The sequence below is a fragment of the Parasteatoda tepidariorum genome, chromosome 2 (assembly GCF_043381705.1).
Source record: "Parasteatoda tepidariorum isolate YZ-2023 chromosome 2, CAS_Ptep_4.0, whole genome shotgun sequence".
Classification (NCBI taxonomy): domain Eukaryota; kingdom Metazoa; phylum Arthropoda; class Arachnida; order Araneae; family Theridiidae; genus Parasteatoda; species Parasteatoda tepidariorum.
The window spans coordinates 69,696,692-69,717,400 of NC_092205.1; the positions used below are offsets into that span (position 1 = coordinate 69,696,692).

Here is a 20,709-nt window from a genome sequence, read left to right on the forward strand (position 1 = left end):
TATATATATATATAGCCAACTTTTCTTTTTTTAGTTTATAATTTATTAAGAGAAATGTTATGTTTTATGCTCTAAATGTCTGTTTGTTTGTAATAGGATAAGAAAATTAACAAAAGTAAAAAAAATATAATCTATATTTGGTTTTTAATAAAATGATCATTGCAAAACTGTTTGTTGGGAAACTTTTGAGAAAAAAATATAAATAAATATAAAGAACACGTTTAAAGACTTTCTCATTAATTTAGTTGCTGAAGTCAAAAGAGTCAAACATTAAAAATAGAGTTAATATTTATTGTTGTCACTAAAGTATAAATAGTTATCTTTGTAGTTCATAGATAAAACATATTTTAAAAAAAAGTTTAAAAGTCAATTGAAACTTTAAAGACAAATTAATTACGTCCAGCAGTTTTTTAAAAAAGAAGAAAAAACTTACATACGACTTGTGATTCCTATTCTAAAAAGGAATGTTGCCGTAAATTTTTAAAAAGATATTTCTAAAAGATTATGTTTCTAAAAACACACAAAAAATATAATGTAATCAGAAGAAATAAGATCTCTTTACAATTAAAAGAACATTTCTTTAAACTACGATTCTTATTCTTAAGCCTTTATATTCGAACAAAAAAAAGTTAAGACTTATGTTAAAACATATAAATAAATGTATTCTAATTCCTAAGAAGTTCTTCTCTTATTGTTTTGCGTGTTCTTGAAGTAGTTTGTAACAAAAGAAAAGTTAAATAAAGAATAAAGATATCAAGAATAAGGATTATTGAATCGATTTTAAGAATAAATGGCAATTACATTCTATTCTTAAAAGTTACTCTTGCATTCACCATTTACGAACAATGTTTGTCCTATTATGTTTCGGAATAAAAATTCACATTTTTTGCCTTTTAATTTTTTATCTTTTGCTAATAATTCCAATATTATCATTATTTTTAATGATATTGTTCGATTAAATTTTATTTCGTTTTAATTTTAATATGCAAATCCATAATTAGGCCTGAAATTTTACAGCATTAGATGTGAGTTTCAGTAACTATTATTAAAAATCCGATATAATTTTACAATAACTGTTATTAAAAATACGATTTTCTTAAATTTATTTACAAATATTTTTTTTTCAAATATAAAATTAAAGGGCTTATGCATAAAGTATATATTCCTATAATGTTTTACAGTTATTATCCCTTTAACGCTTTATAGTTATTATTCTTAATTTTTGCTTGCCGCGACGTAGAAAAGCTCTATTACGAAAGTAGTTATTTGTTTTAGCTAAATGAATATTTTCTTCTGTTAGCTACTACATGATTTTTGAAGAGAATTTAAAAAAAATTCCTTGATGTAAAAACAGTAATATTTCAGATAAGAAGAATTCTCCTAAAATTCTCGTAAATCGCGCGTCGCATATGCAACACCAACTCAACATGGGTTTAACGGGTTACTAACGTACAGGGTTTACACTCATTTAACATTTAAATATAAATAAATAAATATCAAGCTGTCCGTCATTGGATATTTGTGAAGAAAAACAATGATTGAGTAGCTAACTGAAACAAAAATGCGCTATTTTTTAGCAGTTATTAATAATTAATTTTCAACAATCTTCACTATCTTCGCATCTGACATTGCAATATGACAATTTTACAATCATCGCATGTGACATTAATCTTGTCAGCAAAATGCATCTGACTGTTTAATAACAAATAGAATTATTTTTCCCCTTGTATGATATATTTTTAACAGATCTTAGAAAATATTGTGTCACTAATTTCAAATCTGCAATCGGTTTCTTTCTCCGAACTACAATTTTTTAATGACATTTTTAATCTATTTTATGCCGCAATGAACAAGTTTAAAAACGTTATATATAACAGGGGGTCACATAAATGTTACGGCATTTTTCTAGAGGAGTTGGGGCACATCATCAGGATTAAAACTGTATAGGAACCCATACTCGGAAATGCTATCATACGCTGCTAGGGTGCTTTCTAATTATTAACTGTTTCTTAGTATGCTTCTTGAAAAATCAGAATAGAAAAGAGCCCCTAGCCACGTACGAGGATGTTTCCGAGCATGAATGCCTTTGCAATTTTCGTAATAAGGATATGTCCTTACTACCGTAGAAGTTTGGCGCAACATTTACTTAACGATTCATATAACATTTTTAAACCTGTAAATTTTGACAAAAATATACTGAAAATGTCTGTAGCTTTAGTAGCTAAACTCAAATTCGACGTCCCACTTCCAAATTAGGCAGGACAAAGTATTTGTGTAAGTGTAACAGAAAAACTGTCTCTCAGTGTAATTAATGACTTATTTTTAATTATTTAAATTACTTAAAATTACTTTTTTGTTTATATTAAATTATTTGACTCAGTTTCAATAGTTGAATGTTATTCCTAACATAATCAAGATTATGTTAAGTTCTCAAAAATATTGTACATATCGGAGAATTTAAAGAAAAATGATTTTGCTAAATATTAATTAAATTAAATTATTGTGACTAATGAAACAAATGGAATGCGATTAATTACATCATGGAAATAATGTATTTATTGTTGAATTTAAATACTTAAAAATTAAATATGAAATGTTTAGTGGAGTAAATTGCTAATTTTTTTATATTTGATAATTTAATTTTGTTTCAGTTAGTATACGAGATATGAAATTAATAGATTCCATAAAATTTGATGAGCTCATAAGGAATAAATTTTGTTTCAAGAATTTGGATGCTAATTTGATCCAATGAAATTAATGATCATTAACATAAAGAAATTTCAGTCTAAATTAGCTTTTTTGTATTATTATTATCTATATCATAACCAATATACCAATTATCGTCAATAAATACTTCATAGTATTTCTTTAACGCAAACCTCTTCTTACTTATTTATATTTATCCCATTTCATGAACAGTAATTTTTTAGGGATGTTATTGTCTGATGAGATTTAGAATAAATCGTTGATTCAAATCTAGACAAATCCGAAATAAATCTATGGGGTTGAAGCTTGGCGATAAAATGTCTTTAGAAAATCGGGAAAATATGTATTATATAAATTTAATCGTTGGAAAATCCATTTTTGCATTCAAAGCAATTCCTGTCACTCAAAGAAACATAAGATCTTCCAAAATCAATTTGCGATATGTTTTGATAAAATAATTGGTTTTGAACTTCATCAGAGATATTTCTGGTCACCCTATATAATATTAAATATATTCAAAAATAAAAAATTTGCATTTTAAATGCTAATGGCATAATTCACTTATTAAATTGCCACTCAAAACTGATCAAATAAGAAAATATAGTAAACTCTTCTGACATCACACTGCAAAAAATAATTGTGAGTATTCTATTGAAAAAAAAGTTCAAATTTTATTTTTAATTTTTTTCTTCAATTTTTACATTAAAAGAGGTGTAACAGCAACTAAGACGAATTTATTTTAGTTTACATAAATCACCATCAGATCAACAGTCTAAAAAAACTCATTTTTTTTACCCAAAACACATCTTTTAAATATATCAAGTCAATTACTCCACTAAATAAACAAAACAAAAAAACTTTATATCACACGAAAACTGAGAAACTGGAGATGATAATCGTTTTGTCTTGCACGTGCTTCTGAATCAAAGAATGATTAATCTATTCGATGAATAGAATGACATAGATTTGATTCATTATCTAATATATCAGAAAGAAATATCGGAAAAAGTTTCTAAGATTGGCTACTACTTACTTGTTTATGTTTCGTCGTATTTCTTGCTCTATTATTTTTTTAAATCTTATGGAAATTAATACAAACCTTTGACTGAAAAATTTTATTGAAATATAGTGAATAAGGTGGCCATAAGCGAGTTAAAAAAATGTCCCTTGGACAATTGCTATTTAAATTTAGTTATGTGTTTTGCAGCATAATTCCATTGATAGGTTTATGTTTGATTTGAAAAGAATTTCAGTGACCATGGAAGCATAAAATCTGTCAAAATGAGTTAGCGATAAATTTTTGAATAAATTGAGTTATATGTGTTGCAGCATAATCCTGATCGAAGGTCTATTTTTGGTTTCGAAAGAATTCTTGTAACCGCGGAAGCATAAAATCTTTCAAAATGAATTTATGCATAAATGTGCTAGGTGCGTAAATTTAGTTTCGTGTGTTGCAGCATAATCCTGATCGAAGGTCTATTTTTAGTTTCGTAAGAATTCCTGTAACCACGGAAGCATAAAATCTGTCAATATGAGTTTGTGAACAATTGTTGGGAAAATTTAGCTTCATGTGTTTCAGCATAATCCTGATCGAAGGTCTATTTTTGATTTCGTAAGCATTCTTGTAACCATGGAAACACAAAATCTGTCAAAATAAGTTTGTGAACAACTGTTACGTAAATTTAGCTTTGTGTGTTGCAGCATAATCCTGATCGAAGGTCTATTTTTGGTTTCGAAAGAATTCGTGTTACCACGGAAGCATAAAATCTGTCATCATGAGTTTGTGAACAATTGTTGGGTAAATTTAGCTTCATGTGTTTCAGCGTAATCCTGATCGAAGGTCTATTTTTGGTTTCGAAAGAATTCTTGTAACCGCGGAAGCATAAAACCTTTCAAAATGAATTTATGCGTAAATGAGTTAGGTGCGTAAATTTAGTTTCGTGTGTTGCAGCATAATCCTGATCGAAGGTCTATATTTGGTTTCGAAAGAATTCTTGCGACCATGGAAGCATAAAATCTGTCAAAATGAGTTTGTGAACAATTGTTGGGTAAATTTAGCTTCATGTGCTGCAGCATAATCCTGATCGAAGGTCTATATTTGGTTTCGAAAGAATTCTTGCGACCATGGAAGCATAAAATCTGTCAAAATGAGTTTGTGAACAATTGTTACGCAAATTTATTTTCGTGTGTTGTAGCATAATCCAGATAAAAGGTCTATTTTTGGTTTCGAAAGAATTCTTGCAACGATGTCAAAATCTTCCGAAGTATAAAATCTGTCAAAATGAGCTTGCGATAACTTTAGATTAAGTAGTTACTTTTCAACTTGCTCCAAGATATTTTTTATCACACAACGTAAAGTTGATTTTAATCTTAGATTTGAATTTAATATTCATTATACTTAAATGCTAATATTATAATGCTATAACTGAATTGCAATTCAAAACGGGCCAATTACGAAAATACTTACTCATCTGACATCGCGCAGCAAAAAATAATTGTAAATGCTTGATTATAAAATTTTTCAATTTTTTTTTTCAATTTTTATACGAAAAGATAGGTTACAGCGTATATGATAGATTTACTTTAGTCTACATAAATCATCATCAAATCAACATTCTAAAGAGAAACTACATTTTAACCCAAAACACATCTTTTAAATACATCAAATCAATCAAACCGACTGATCACATTACTCTACTAAATGAACAAAGAAAAAACCTTTATTCCACTCGAAAACTGAAAAACCGGAGATAACTCAATTAATAACTGTTTCGTGCTTCGCGTGCTTCTGAATCAAAGAATAATAAATCTATTCGACGAATAGAACGACATAGACTCAATTCATTATCAAATACGTCAGAAAGAAATATCGAAAGAGGATTTCTACCTTAGTAGAACGCAGTTCCGGGTTCATCGATTTTTCTTCAGACTCTCTCCTGAAAAATAAATCTTAAAGTTTCCAGATTCTTTTGAAAAGAAATTATTGGGAAGACGGAGAAAAAATATTAATCACCTTGATGTATCTTCAGAAGGCAATTAAGTAATTTATAAACAATGTTAAAAAACGACTGTACATTGAATATTTATGTACATACATGTTATAACCTGCTTCGACGTGTGCAGCTTCAGACATTAAACAATGAAATGTTTAGAATCTAAATAGTCTTAGAGTCCTTTATTTTATTTAGTATTTAGCACAAAAAAATGAAATTAGCATTTATCTATGTTTGATAAAGTAAACACTTTATTTGCTTTAGATATTGTAGAGATGAAACAACTACATTTTCAAGACTCATCAGATGTGAATGAAGAAAACATAATAGATTTGAAAAAGAAAAAGCTAAACTGCGAAAAAACTGAAAATAAAATAAAGTTAAATTTTTTTAAAAAACCAAAAGGGGAGTGGAAAATCAGTGCTGGTTGTTTTTCCAAGCATATTTGTGGGCGCAATCCTATGAATGAAATAAGATTCCAGAGCATCAAGATGAGCTGATGTAACAGGGATGGGAAACTTTTTAGCGCAATCGAAATTTGTATGCCTAGGTTTCACAAATGTGCAGCTGTTAGTTATTTATAGAAACCGTATTATCGGGCATATTCATTGCGTTCCCTCGAATCTAAATTTTAAGGAGCGTTTTGTTTGACGAGGCAGCTAAACTATGCATAATATGGTTGTATTTATACGATGCGTTAGTAATACTCCTGTGATTTTCAATGCTCATTAGATCTAAAGACTAATTCCGTTTTATATTTTTAATCCCGATGACAACCTGATAATATCTCTCAATCTTATTTTATTCATCGTTTGAAATTAGTAGAGTAAATATTGTTTAAAATATTTGAACACTCTAAAAATATTTGCTCTGATTGCAGTTCGTCTTTTTGTACAAAAATTTTAATTATAATTATTCCTTCCAAGTACGTTTTGCTCTATTATATTAAAATTGTCAATAATCGAATTTAAAAATCAGTAATTTTCTTTTTTAAATGTTTATGAAATTTCAAGCTGAGAAAAAGTGTTTTTATAAAACGAAAATAATATTGTAAAATTTACCATGTTAGCTCTTAGCGACTCCAAAAAGGACGATAATTTTTACTGAACTACTTTGAAAATTAGGGTAAAATGAACAATAAAATTTTGTAAATGTCGTAAAATGTTCTAATTTTATCATGACGTCTTAGAGATTGGCATAAAAACCATTTATTCGGTTAAATTTACTTTTCAGTTTTGCGTTTCTTACTAAATGTGTGGTAATAGGAGCTGTAACCTTGAAAACCATAATTTACGGTAAACCGTTACCAAATGAAGGGTTTAAATATCGTATATTTTGGTTTTTCTAACAGAAATTTTATTACCATACTCTGTGTGATAATGTCATTACCATATTTTTCTCTGTGCAGTAAATGCTTGGATATTATACTCGTATATTGTTGTCGTGATTGAAGTTCCTTTTCATTTTAAAAGGAAATAGTGCATGTTTAAAATAATTGTTATTATAAATATTAAGCTAGTTAGAATGTAATTTTAATATTTAAAATCAAAATTTTTAAATTTTGGAATGGCGCAGTTTTTACTTTGCTTCAAATATCTGCCCAGCTGGAAGATTAGTACATTTCATAACAACTCAGATGTTTTTACTGAATAATCAATACAAATTTTCAAGTCTTTTCTCATTAATTTTACAAAAAAATATGGAAAACAGAAATAAATTAAAATAATAAAATTTTGAAAAAAATTCAACACATTTTCGACATTTTTCATGTTCATGTCACTGGTTTTCACTTGGGCCATATGCATTTAAAAAATGTAAGAATACTGTGAAATTCTACCGACACAATGGAAACCAAATATTCTGAAAAAAATATTCAAGAACTACTGGGATAAAAAAAATAATGGAAGGTAGGTGAAACATAAAAAAGAATTATCTGCTGAAAGCGACACTTTAACAGCTTAAATTATGTAAAAAAGGAAATAGTTGATACAAATATATAGTTCCTACTCGCCTAAAAACTACTCATTTGAAATACTTTAACATGATTTGAAAAATTTTAAATTGTGTCAAATTGCTTTTTAAGAATCGACAATAAAATATTTTATTTCATCCCAGAAGGTTTCTTAAAAAAAATTATCATTTTGTTAAGAAATCCATGTTTATAAAATGCAGCATTTAAAAGCAATATAAATTTGTAGTATAGATGCGCTTATACGTTTTGTTGCTGTTAAAATTTAACGATGAAGAATGCTACATAAAATAAGTTAAATGTATTCAAATATCATAAAATGCATATCTACGAAGACGTTTGAAAATTCCAAATGTAATTTAGAAAGGGAAATGCATTTTCGTTGCAGTTTCTATGGCCGATATTAAGTAACAAATCTTTAGCTACTTTGGATTTGTTGGTTCTGGGAAGCAGAAATTCGGCTTAAATTCGTTTCAGTGTCAAAGAAATAAAATTTAGAGATCTTTCAATTTTCAACATTTCTAAGTTAAGATGGTTTGGTATTTAAATGGAACAAAACCTTTTACTTCCACACTTCAAACAAATAAATGGTAATTCAGTCCACCGTGTTTTCGAACGTATGTACACCAAATTTATTGTGGATCGTTTAAGAATTGCTGATTTGCATATGATACATACAAGTATATAGGTAAACATTCTGATTAATTTATATAATTTATTACTTGAATAAATAGGGAGTAGTTAAAAATATTTTATAGTATTGCAAAAATTACTTTATTTCACGCAAATTTATTAAAACTTTTCTGTATTTAAGAAATGAATTTTGAAATTTTTGCCATAATTTGGGAAATGCTTCAGAGGAAAATGCCGTGCAATATTAATATCAGCAGTTATCTTAATCACTTACAATTTTCGATTTTTGAGAAAGGAATCGCATGTTTTGAAAAGTTTCTATTGATAAAAAATTCTATAATTTCCCAGTAACCATAACAAATTTCCTAATTTTGGCCTATATTGACCATTGCCTCAACATCAGTTATCTTAAAATAAATCTACGCCTATTTCAATGCAATACTCTAAATTCAAACCATCTTCTTAATTTATTTGAATTCATAGTTTTCTTGATATTATTTCTCAAAAGTTGAAAATGCCTTCCATTTTTTGCTTTAGATTATCCTATACTGGTTTTTTTTCTTTTTGTATTTATATTCTTACTAGATAAATATTTTACACCTCTTCTAGTAATGAAGCTTTCGAATTTTTTAGTCTCTCTGATTCATTTTTAAGTTTTTTGCATATCGAAATGTGTGTGTTTGACAAAAATGGAGGAAAATTCAAAATATTCAATGTGGGGTTTATGCTAAAATAAATTCAAATATAACGTTATGTTAACAAAAATCTTAAAATAGGAAAATATTAGGAAACAGGAAAACATAAAATAGGAAAATAGAAATTTCAGAAATAGAGTTTTTTATTTTGCTCATTTTTGTTTGGATAAAGTTCAAGAATAAATATTTACTTGTATTCTGCCGTTTTTAATAGAGGGATGGAGGACCAAAATCTATCGTGTGAAAGTTCAGAAGTCATTACAATGAAGCTTGTGACCTTACAAATATAGGATGCTGTATTTTTTTTTCAAAAACCAAACATTTAATCTTGCTTCTTTCTATACGCTAGAGTTTTCAAACATTAGAAAAAATATTTTTACTTTGATTAAATAAAAACTTAAAGTTATATTTAGACTAGAGTTACTGTATCTAAAGTAATTAAAGACATATGCTGACGGTGATTAGATGAGAGCCAAAATATGTATTGATCAATAAATATACCAGATATTTTGTAAAATAAATATGTTTTCACTTTTTTATGATTGCTGCTCATAACATCTGAATTAAGCATTGTGGCACTTTTTATTATATTACACACCAAAAAAAGTATTAAAAAATTAAAATTAATATTACTTATATTAAAATTAACTTTTAAACTTAATATTAATTATTCAAAATGCCTGTTAGAGCAAAAATAGTGTAAAATGGCCATATATTTCATAAAATAAAAAGAGCTTTGAACTTTTTTAGGATAGCTATACATGGTATTTTAATCAAGCATTATTGCACTTTTAATACTATTACATACCAAAAAAAATATCTATTAATTTTTCTTATAAACATTAGTTTTCTAGTCAAGAAGGAAATGAAGAGGGAAATTTTAAGGAACAAGCGAAATTCTAAGGATTTTTTTAACGAATAAGAAAATTTTTAAAGAAATTAACAACGAGCTAATATTAAAGTTTATGAGCAATATACACACCGGTTGTGTTGCTTGGCGTGTTCTTTAGGTGAAAAAAAGAGGAAAAAAACTTAACTCTCGATACAGTTAATATGATTTTGGCAGGGAATAAGAAAAAGTTATAAACTGTTCTTTCCATTCGATATCGAGTAAGATAAACTCGTTGAGTGCCAATTCCCTTAAGTGACACATTCTATATTTTTTTCTCAAAAATTTCAATATCTCAATATATGTTTCTTACTTAACACAAAAACAGGCACGAAGCCATAAATAAACTAATTATGCATCGAAGTTGTCAGATACACAAAACAAAAACATATCATAGTTATAATAAAATACATAAACAAATTATAAATCTAAGCGAAATAACGATACTTTAGCAAATTCGATGCGTGATGCGGCTTTGTATTTAATTAACTTTGCGTTAATTAACATTTTAACTTATGTGGAAAGACTTAGCTTGACTTTAACAACCGTCTTGTTTACGATCTTGTAAACGATTGAAATGATTGAAAACGATCTTGAAACTTATCTTGTAAACGATCAGCTGGCGCTGAGTTTACATGTCTGTGTATCCCTCATCGTCTTCTTCTCGAGTTGCAAGTACCCAATTGTATGATCAAGGCATTTAAAAATAGAGCAATTTACACTCATGCCACATTTGTATTGACTAAAATGAACAGGTGAAGTTTTTATCTACATTCATTGCTTGAATTTAGAAATTAGATAATTTTTTTTATGTTGAAAATTTTAATTTGAAGTTCTTACTCATTCCTTTTAAAACGAACTTAACTTAGTTAATGCAAATCAAAAACCCGTAATTAAATGCTTGCAGTATTAAACAAATTAATATTTCTAATATTATGTTGGCATTCAGCATGCCAAATTAAACATACTATGCCACACTAAAAAAAATTTTTTTAATTGTTTCACCTACTTTAATCTATGCGCATTGAAAATCACAACTTTTCTTAAATCTATATTGAAGATACATTTAGAAGAAAATCTGTTTTTTATAGTAATTTCTATATAATACTTAAGTACTTTATCTGTATAAAAAATGCTCGCAATATAAAACTTTACATCCATACATTTACTTCCTTATTAAGGAAATTTAATTATACTTAGGTATTTTATATATATTAAAATATATTTCTTAAAATTAATTGTTTACTATATCAAACAATTATTTTTAGAATTAATTTCTTTTATATGGCAATGAATAATTATTAGAATAGTAATATTTTCACTTAACTAGATTTGTTTTTCTATCTGAAGCGAAGTTTACAATACTTTAAAACTACTGACGCATTTCAAAAGCAAAGTTTCCAAAATCCAACCTTTATTTTAACGATTTTCCACTATAACAACATTAACTTGAATTACAAAAATCGCTACTACTCTTAAAATTACATAATGCATATTTTATCGCAACTGAAGATAGTAATTTGCATTACAGATGAGGACGAGTTCGGAAACTCTTCATCCTCAACGAAGAACGTATCTATTGTCATTCAATTATTAGGTTAGTTGATACTGTCATTCATGGTGTCAATTTGAGTGGATACTTTAATTGAACGAGTTTATTTCGAGTCAATTCAAAGTGAATTGCTGTCAACAGACATGAGTGATCTTTTTTCTTTGCTTGTTGAACGTATGTTCTCTGATAAGCGTCAACTTGTGATTTTCAAGAAAAAAATAATAATTCCACGCCTTAACCACAAGTTTAAATTTTATTTTGTAAGGATCAAAACGTTCTTAAAAGTATAAAGATTATTATATGTTTTTGAAATAAAACTATTGATTTAATTAGAGTTAAAATAAAATTTTTACTCTGCAGAAAAAGGTGAAGCTCTCTCACCTAATAACTTTTCAGTTGTTCCTAAAAAAATTGTTGGATTTTGAGTTCGTAAAATTAGAGCAGGCGGTAAAAGGGGGAGAAAAGTAAATGATTCCAAATAAGGCATTATTTCCAATGTTGTTTTTTCACGCTATATTGAATAAGACTAAACAAAAGTTTAAAATTCCCAACAGTTGTGTGTACAAAACATTCCATTTTTGCCATGTGCCTATTTTCGCAACTGAGATTGCTATTTAGACAATTGAATTAATATTTCCTACTTATTTACTTATGTTGAGTATGGAAACACACATAATTTAGAAGTTATAAGGATTTCATTTATGCAAAATTACGTTTTACCCTTTTAACTTCCAAAGTTCGAGTAGTGAAGTCGTTAAATTTTATACCACTTGCTTAAAGGAGGGTGTTTAGCTATTTTCAACAGGGTAAAACTTTTTTTTAAAAGTTGTGCTACATTAATTTTTAAAAAATGATTACTGTATTATATACAACTGTTTTGCAATTCGAAAAACATGTTTCTCTAACCTTTTTTTTTCCTTTTTTAAAAAACTCTTGATGAAAAATCCATCATTCCACCGCACTATTTGAAAAACAAAATGGAAAGTAAAAGATTCTTATTAAAAACCAGCAAATTTAGCAAAACCGTGCTTTAAATATTAAAACTACTTTGTGTTCTTTCCTCTCAAATTTTAAACCAATAAAACTATGGTCCCATCAAACTACAATATTTTTTAAATATTATTTTGTATGTTCAAGTCCTAATCGGAAAGCTTGAGTCAATAAACAAAGTAAAAGCTATATAATATCTTAGACTAATAATTCTTTAATATCTAGTTAAATAAATAAGTAACAAAAGAATACATTACTGGTCTGCGAACGCAAGAACTCCATGCGAATTTTGGCGCGGTTAAGGAGAATGAGGCATGGAGAATATCATCGCTCTCTGAATTTTCAAAAAATACAGAAAACTAAATATAGTTAAGGCAATATCTACATGACTTGGTCGTATCTGCATGACGACAATAACCCTACCAAATGAAAAAATAATGGCTTTCCGCAAGCATGGTCCAGCAAGTGCTGTCCTTGCTGGACCATGTTTGCGAATTAACAAAATTAACAGATCCTATTCAAAGTCAAACCAGTGCAATGTTGCTAGCAGAGAGTCACGTGCAATGCTGGAGTCAAGGAAATTCCACCTTTTGTCTCCGGCTCTCAAGTACCTGAAGCATTTGATGATAAACTGAGCATTTGTTGATTTGTTGGGAAAGGCTACAATGATACATATTTAGGGCCAACTAATGGTATGCAATTTTGCCAGTTATGGCTCTGTATCATACGGGGAGAATTTGTCCTGATATTGCCACTCAATGCTGAAATGGCTATCTAGAAGTCGACTAAACAAAAACTTATGAGCTAAAAAAAAATATTCAGAGCTCGTGATTTTCTCGCGCTTGCGACATATATGATTCTCGTGCGCACATATTTGTGCATCAAAGATATTAATGTTTTATGCCAATGTCCCGAAAATTTTCCAAAGATTCTAGTGCCAACCATCACTGGTTTCCTTTTTTCCTGGTAAGCACAAAATTTATCATTATAAATATGAAACTAGAGCCGTGGTAGCTTAGACTATAGAGCTCTCGCCTACCAATGAGGTGAACCGGTTCGAATCCCTCCGATGATTGGTCGACTCGAATTCCGCACCTGGCTTGCACTGACCACGATGCTGATGTAAGATATCCTCAGTGGTAGACGGATCATGGGTTAGAGTACCTTTGCCGTCAAGCTAACCATGGGTGGTTTCCGTGGTTTTCCTCTCCATATAACGCAAATGCGAGTTAGTTTCCTCAAAAAGTCCTCATTCTCCCAATACTTAATCCATCAATTTCCTTGTCATCTATATTTGGTTGAAAATTACAAGGTTACAGTGTTGAAAATTAAAAGTCGTAAACCCAAAAATGAGTTGACTGTTTAATGACTGTTATAAAAATAAAATAAAATTAGTTAATTACAAAATTTAAAGAAATCAAATAAAAAATATTAATTTACAAATTTATTCACATAAATAGTTTGCTTTAAAAATTATTAAGATTACTCATCGTATGTGTGAAAAGAAACAGTAAGTTTAATGTTGCCATGCACCATTTAAAAGCAATAATAAGAATGTAAGTAATGCAAAGCGTTTTTCATCAGCAATAACTATTTCCAAGACTTGACATGTCGAAATAACGTCCGCCAATTAAATTCGTTACCTGAATTAAACTCAAGGGAAACCATTTCGAATAAAATGCTAGAAAGAATTGCTTTACTTTGCTATTGTTCCCTAAATTTTAATTTCATGTAATTTAATTTGAATTAAAGAGATAATTCTCCAGGAGAACTTAAGATTATTTGAACTTTTAAAGCAATTAACTACTTTAAGTTGTTACACAATTTTTAATTTGCTTCTGTAGCTGTATTTTGCTTGAAAATTTATCACCCTATGCATGCTGTCTTATATTTTATCAACTTCTGTCACAGGTCCTGTTGTAAAAATGGGTTTATATGCTCTAAACTTTTTTTTGGAAAGTACGTTGGACTTTTAATGAGTCTGTCTTTTCTGTTTCGTTAAAATACATTAGTTTGCCTTTAAAGTTGTCTTTAAGAGTGCCCTAATTTCTGTCTAACTTTTAAATTCAGAGTTAATGGCTCCTGCTTTGTTTAGGAAAAAAACATTTTAATCGATTTATTTCAATGCCATTGATTTATCTAATAAATTTTATTATTTTGATTATAATGAAAACGAAAATAAATTTTGAACTAGATTATCCAATACTTGATGACTTAAAGCTTCATTTGCTTAAAAATTATGAAGAAGGTACGAAAAATCGGCATGTTTTGAGCGCTCAAAATTAGGCACTCATTCCCAAGACTAGTCAGATGTGATTGTGGAAACAAAAGAGATTTGAAACAGAAAACTTAAAGTTGCCGACGAAAAATGAAAATATTTTTAAAAAATAAAACTTGAACCGCTGTATTTCACTTTTGCTTTTCATTCCATTTTCCATTTTTTTGTTGTTAACATCATGCTTTTTGTTTCGAATCACTTTTGTTTCCTCATTCACGCTTAACGAGTCTTAAGAATGGGCGCCTATTTTTGAGCACTTGAAACATGTTGGATTTTATTACCATTTCCATTTTGAATCAAATGAAGTTTTAAAAATTTTAAGTGTAAATTTTTGTCTCAGTTTTGTTATTCATTTAATAACTTATCGTTTATTTGAGTTCTCGTCGGTTTAAGAATCATAATTCTTTGCATTTAACCAAAATTTGTTTTTCTTCAGTTTCAAGCTTAGATAATTATTTAGTCTTTTGTTTGATTTCTTAGGTATAAGATCTTTTACTTAATGCAATAATGTTAAATAAAACAAATAGGACTATTTGCAGAATGTTTAGCGGAAAAAAGTTTTGAATTTATCCAAAATTAAGTTATTTTAATGCAATAAAAATCAAAGTCAAAAGTTTAAGCTGTTTTATTTACTATTATTATTTTTTTTTCTACATTTCTTCAATGCTAAATTTTCGAAGAAAGTGTTTTTTTCATTCCTGAACAGTTTTTTTTAAATTTTATGTTTTTAAAACCTCTTTTATAAATTTCGTACAATTTGCAATCCATCGATATTGGTTGTTCTTTGCTTAATAGTAGAGTTTTCGTTGCTTTAAATATTTAAAATTTTGTGACCAACTATTTTGAATTTGACATAATTACTTTTTATCATTATTAAACGTTAAAACTAAATTTATTTTATGACTAATCATTATATACTATGAACTAAGTCTTTTTTTACCTACATAACTGTATTGTGAAAGTATTATTACAAATTTTCGAAATTTTATTTTAAAATAACTATAACCGTTAGGTTAAAAGTTTAGATAAATAAGTAAATGATTTAAATATATATAACGAGATATCGTGTTACATATAAGTTAGAGTAAAATTTATGTTATGATTTTTAAAAACGTTGAAGTAATAAATATTGTTAGTAGAATTAAGCATGATAATCTACAAACATATATGGGTAAAGTATTTTTCTTTCAATAGAAATATTTGAAACAAGCTAATACATTTTAATGAAGCATCAAAGATGGTCTCTTTGAAATCCCCATGCACTTCCGGAAAAAGTTTAGTGGTATACACTTAGTAGTTTTTATACTTTATCCGGAAGAGGGCATGTAAAGTCATTTTAAACGAAAAAATTTTGATAATAGTCGATAAAATATAAGATCATTTGTAGTGAATTTTATCTTTCTTAGAAACAATTTTTACTGAAATGTTTTAGTAATAAGTTTTTTATAAATTTGTTTCTTAAATAAAAAATATATAAAGAAATTATTAAAATTTTTTCAAAAAAAATTTTATATTTATAAATTTTGTACTTTGTACTTCTGTACTTATTTGTTTAAAAAATTTCCTTTCAAAATTATTGCAAAAATTTTTTTATCTTGGTATTATACGACAGCAAAACATTAATTTTTCTAATTGTTACTTTTCCAGTTAAGAAGAGGGAATTTCTAACAAAGAAGTAAACTTTTAAGGTAAGTTTTAACAAAGAATGAAATTTTTAAGGAAACTAGCTAAAAATAAAGTTTATGAACAATACAAAAAAAAACTATATAAATTTGATGCTTAAATGCAGAAATAAACCCTTAAAATTTTTCAAACAATTATTTTTTATATAAATTTTGTATTTTAATATTTTTTTACACTTTTAAAAATTTCTTTTCAAATAATTGAAAGATATTTTTTTCTTCAATTTTTCCTTATTATTTCTTTTAAACGTTTTTGATTTTATTCTTAAACCTTAAATCTGGTTTATGTAATCACACACAAGTATCTCAGCCTAAATTATCTCACTGTACTTAGTTTTGATTTTCTTGGTATTTATACTGTTTAATTTTTCAAAAATATAGAAAAAAACACGTGTGTGTGTACGAATAACACTTTTTTTTGTTTCATTCTCATGCACTCTTTTGGCACGCATTCAATAATTTTCTCCAAGGAAATTTAAAACGAATGTAATATGAGCCAACAACAGCTCACATAAGACTTAAAATATCAATTAGAAAGATCTGGTCCCATCAACAATACTCACCTCAGAATATTTAAAATACAATAATTTAATTGACTTTTAGTCTTGAGCATACGATAACGATATTTAGTGTAATTTTGTTAATCATCTAAATAATTTATGTTGTTAAAATACCAAAATTCAAACAAAATATTATTCCTATCAGACATTTTACTCAAGTCTTTGTTATAAACTAGACATAATGTTTAGACGACACTTTTACTGATGTGTAATAATTTCTCGAAGGATAAAAATCAATGCTTTCTTTTCCTTTCTTCATCGCTATTTTTATGGCACACATACTATCGCAAAAGAAATCAAAAACGAAAATAATATGGGTTAAACTTCCGCTTTCAATACACTTAAGTTATTTGATTATAAAGGTTCCTTCCTATAAACATTTATTATAACATCAAGATTAATATCTAATGATTCATAGTTATGGATATTTAACACTTAATGACAGTATATAGTTACTTTATTGGATCCCTATTTTAATAATAATCTAGAAAATTATTTCTGTTAAGTAATTAATTAGAATAAATAATATCATTGAAACATACAAAGTCTTTTGACTCAAGAAATTGCAAAAACCTGAGAGCATGATTTTATGACATAATATGAATGAGCTGTAATTAGTTTTTTGGAAAATTTTATGATCAGTTTGTAACATAAGTAAATTTATGATTAGTTTGCAAAGTAAGTAATATAAATTTATTATTTCAGCATCAAATAATATTGATACGCCTTTCTTAGAAACTAGACAGACTCTATTACTATTGGGTTCTAAACATTAAATCTTGAAAAAGTGTCATATTTCTTTCAGTATGTTTATTCTTAATTATGAATTCTGATTTTTCTTAAATTAGACTCCTTATCACAGTTTTGTTTCAAATAAATACAAGATCGTTGGGTTACCGAAGCGGGGTTGCCATCCCCTCTGCAGAGGATCAAAATTGTGATATCTTGTCTTCGGATCATCCTTAGGGATGTTTCCCAGACCGTCGCCAATAGCCCATTGTGCAGTTCTAGTGCGACGTAAATTAACTACTACTACTACTACAACTAAATAAATACAAGAATATAAAAATTAACTAGGACAAGCATCAGAATGTAATGTAACTTATCGAATTTATTTTATTAAATACGAAACCGAACCTATTTTGCAAAAAATTTATTTATTTGACAGCTATATGTTTAGTACCATTTTTTTAATTAAATTAAAAGATAGTTTGTTAAACTTTAGAGATAATTTATTTACAAAATAAAAGATTATTTAGTACATTAATGTACTATGCAACCACATTTATAATTTTAATTTAAGTATTATATTGTTAATTAATAGATACTCAAATTATTTTCAATCCCTTTTTTAATTAATACTCAAACTATTTTCAATCCCTTTTTTAAATTTGAAACCACCGAAAATAGAGCATTGCAATACGTTAAATAATAACTCTTAAATGAGTAACGTTAAAAATATTGTAAACACATTTATTATATATAATTTTCACATTATAAGTAGTAGTAATTATTGATTTTCATAGACTTATTTGGTATTTTTAAATATAACCATAGAGATCAATTTAAACATCTTTTAACTTTGTTGAGTTCAAATCAAGTATTTATATGTAACTTCTTATCATTTTTACTTTGTTTCTTTTACAATTATTTAAAAAAAATTTAAATATAACCATAGAGATCAATTTAAACGTCTTTTAACTTTGTTGAGTCAAATCAAGTTTAATATGTAACTTCTTATCATTTTTACGTTGCTTCTTTTACAATTATTTAAAAATGCTCTTTAGTTTCCAATTACATTTTTATAATTTTAAAGCTGATAAAATATGATATTTAAAATATTTATTTAGCAATTAACAGGATTCTAATAATCATATAACGTATACAACATGTAATATAATCAACATGTAATTGTAACTTTCACTTAAACTTACAATCAAAACAGTTTTGATTTTTTCAAATTATTTTTAACTTTAAATATGGTACAACCATATTTATAGTTAATTACGATTGATACTAATTCTAAAAAAATCTAAATAAATTCTAATTTATCATACTTTTAAAAATAGCGCTATAGATTAGATTTTTATAGCAAATATGTCAGATAACGAATATTTGTTGCTGGAAAAATTAGTTATATTTTTCGTTAATTTCGTGTACAACTTTTGAAATATATGTAACTTACACTGGTCAATCATCTGTGCATATCTGGCATTCAAAATCTGGGATGTATACTGTGAAGAAAAGTATGGTCGAGACTACCGGAATATGGTAAATTTTACCTTGTTTCTGGCTTTATTGGAACAAAAAAAAGCTCTACAATTTTTACCGAAAGGATTTGGTAATGATTTTGGAAAAATTAATAATAAAATATGGTTTTAAATGTGTAATAAAATTTCATAAGTGTTGGTAATTGTAACCTTAGAGCATGGCATATAAAGCATTTATTGGGTTAAATTTACTTTCGAGTTTCGTACTTTTTTACTAAATATGATATTAATAACTATAATTTTAAAAGCCATAATTTCTAATAAATCGTTACCAATTGAATGTAAAATTTGACAAATGACTGATTTTAATACCGTATATGTTCGTTTTTAATACTAAAATTATTTTGTTGTTTTTTTTTTTTTTTACCAGAAACGTCATTACGTCAAAATGGTAACTGAACTAATATTTTTTTTCTCTGCGCGTTTACAGCTATTGAAATATCAGTAATATTTTCAAATATATAAATATTTCAGATCTCTTCATTTATTTGCGTATACCCGGCAATCGAAATTTGTGATGGGCATCGTTAAAAAATTAATAATTATAGTTTATTACATACCATGTTATTTTCATTGAAGGTATAATATTCATTAATGTATGTATGTTGAAACATAATTATATGGGGAAATATACAGAAATACATATACTTATTGATTAAAAATTAAAACATAAATGGCAAAACAGTCATTTGAATGTTTACAAAACTGCATATTCAAAACACTTGTTTCAAAAATTACTTTAAAATTTAAGACAAAAACGGAGTAACACGTATTTTAAAATATTTAAATTTTTACTAAACTACATATTCAAAGAAAACTAGCTCTATGTTTCAGTTCAACCATTTAGGTTGAACGAAAAAAAATTTCAAAATACTCTAAAATATATTATTTTTCACTTTAAAAGCTGCACAAAGTAAAGATCCTTTACAACATAAACCGATTTAAAAAGGTCCCACAGAAGAAAATGTGTCGTTCTCACTGGCGGAAAACAAATCCCGATAATAATCAAAACCTTTCCTTTTTTCCGGAAATATTCGGGAGAAGCAATCCTAAAATAATCAAAACATAACTGAAATTCTTACCTTCCTTTCATTTATGATGAGGTCCTGTGTATGTCACACATATACCGAAATTTGGCACATATCCTTTGGGTTTCCATGGTATCATTCCTCTGCAGGAATCTTTCGTCTGCTGGATCCTTGTGATGCGGATCCCGCTTTTCCTGTAGATGGCATTTACCACAAGAGGTCGCTGTCTTAAACTGTGTGTTTTTCCCGCGCCTTCATTTATGGAATTTTTTTCCCTCAGCCGAAAGGTTATATTTATAAGAGCCAGTTGTAAGAAAACTGGATGCGATGAGTTGTGGCGATAATTTTATTTTCCTTCTTGATCATTAATATGCCAATATGTGCGTGGTTTTAATGTTGAAAAATGAATGAAATTTTTTACTTTGCGAACGAAATTGTTAAATAAGTTAAAATAATTGTGCTGG

General features: G+C 27.4%; 1 protein-coding gene across 2 annotated transcripts in view; it reads right to left on the reverse strand.

Moving 5' to 3' along the window:
* The window catches only part of LOC107454120 (cubilin-like), a 315,269-nt gene extending 294,819 nt beyond the window's left edge, over positions 1–20,450 (reverse strand). The window contains exon 1 of one of the 2 annotated variants that reach the window (XM_071177702.1): positions 20,300–20,450. In XM_071177702.1, coding sequence (XP_071033803.1) covers positions 20,300–20,310 — 11 coding nt within the window. In that variant the 5' untranslated portion in view covers positions 20,311–20,450. The remainder of the gene's footprint in view (positions 1–20,299) is intronic. The other variant, XM_071177704.1, reaches the window with a different exon arrangement.
* Between the last annotated feature and the right edge of the window lie 259 nt (positions 20,451–20,709).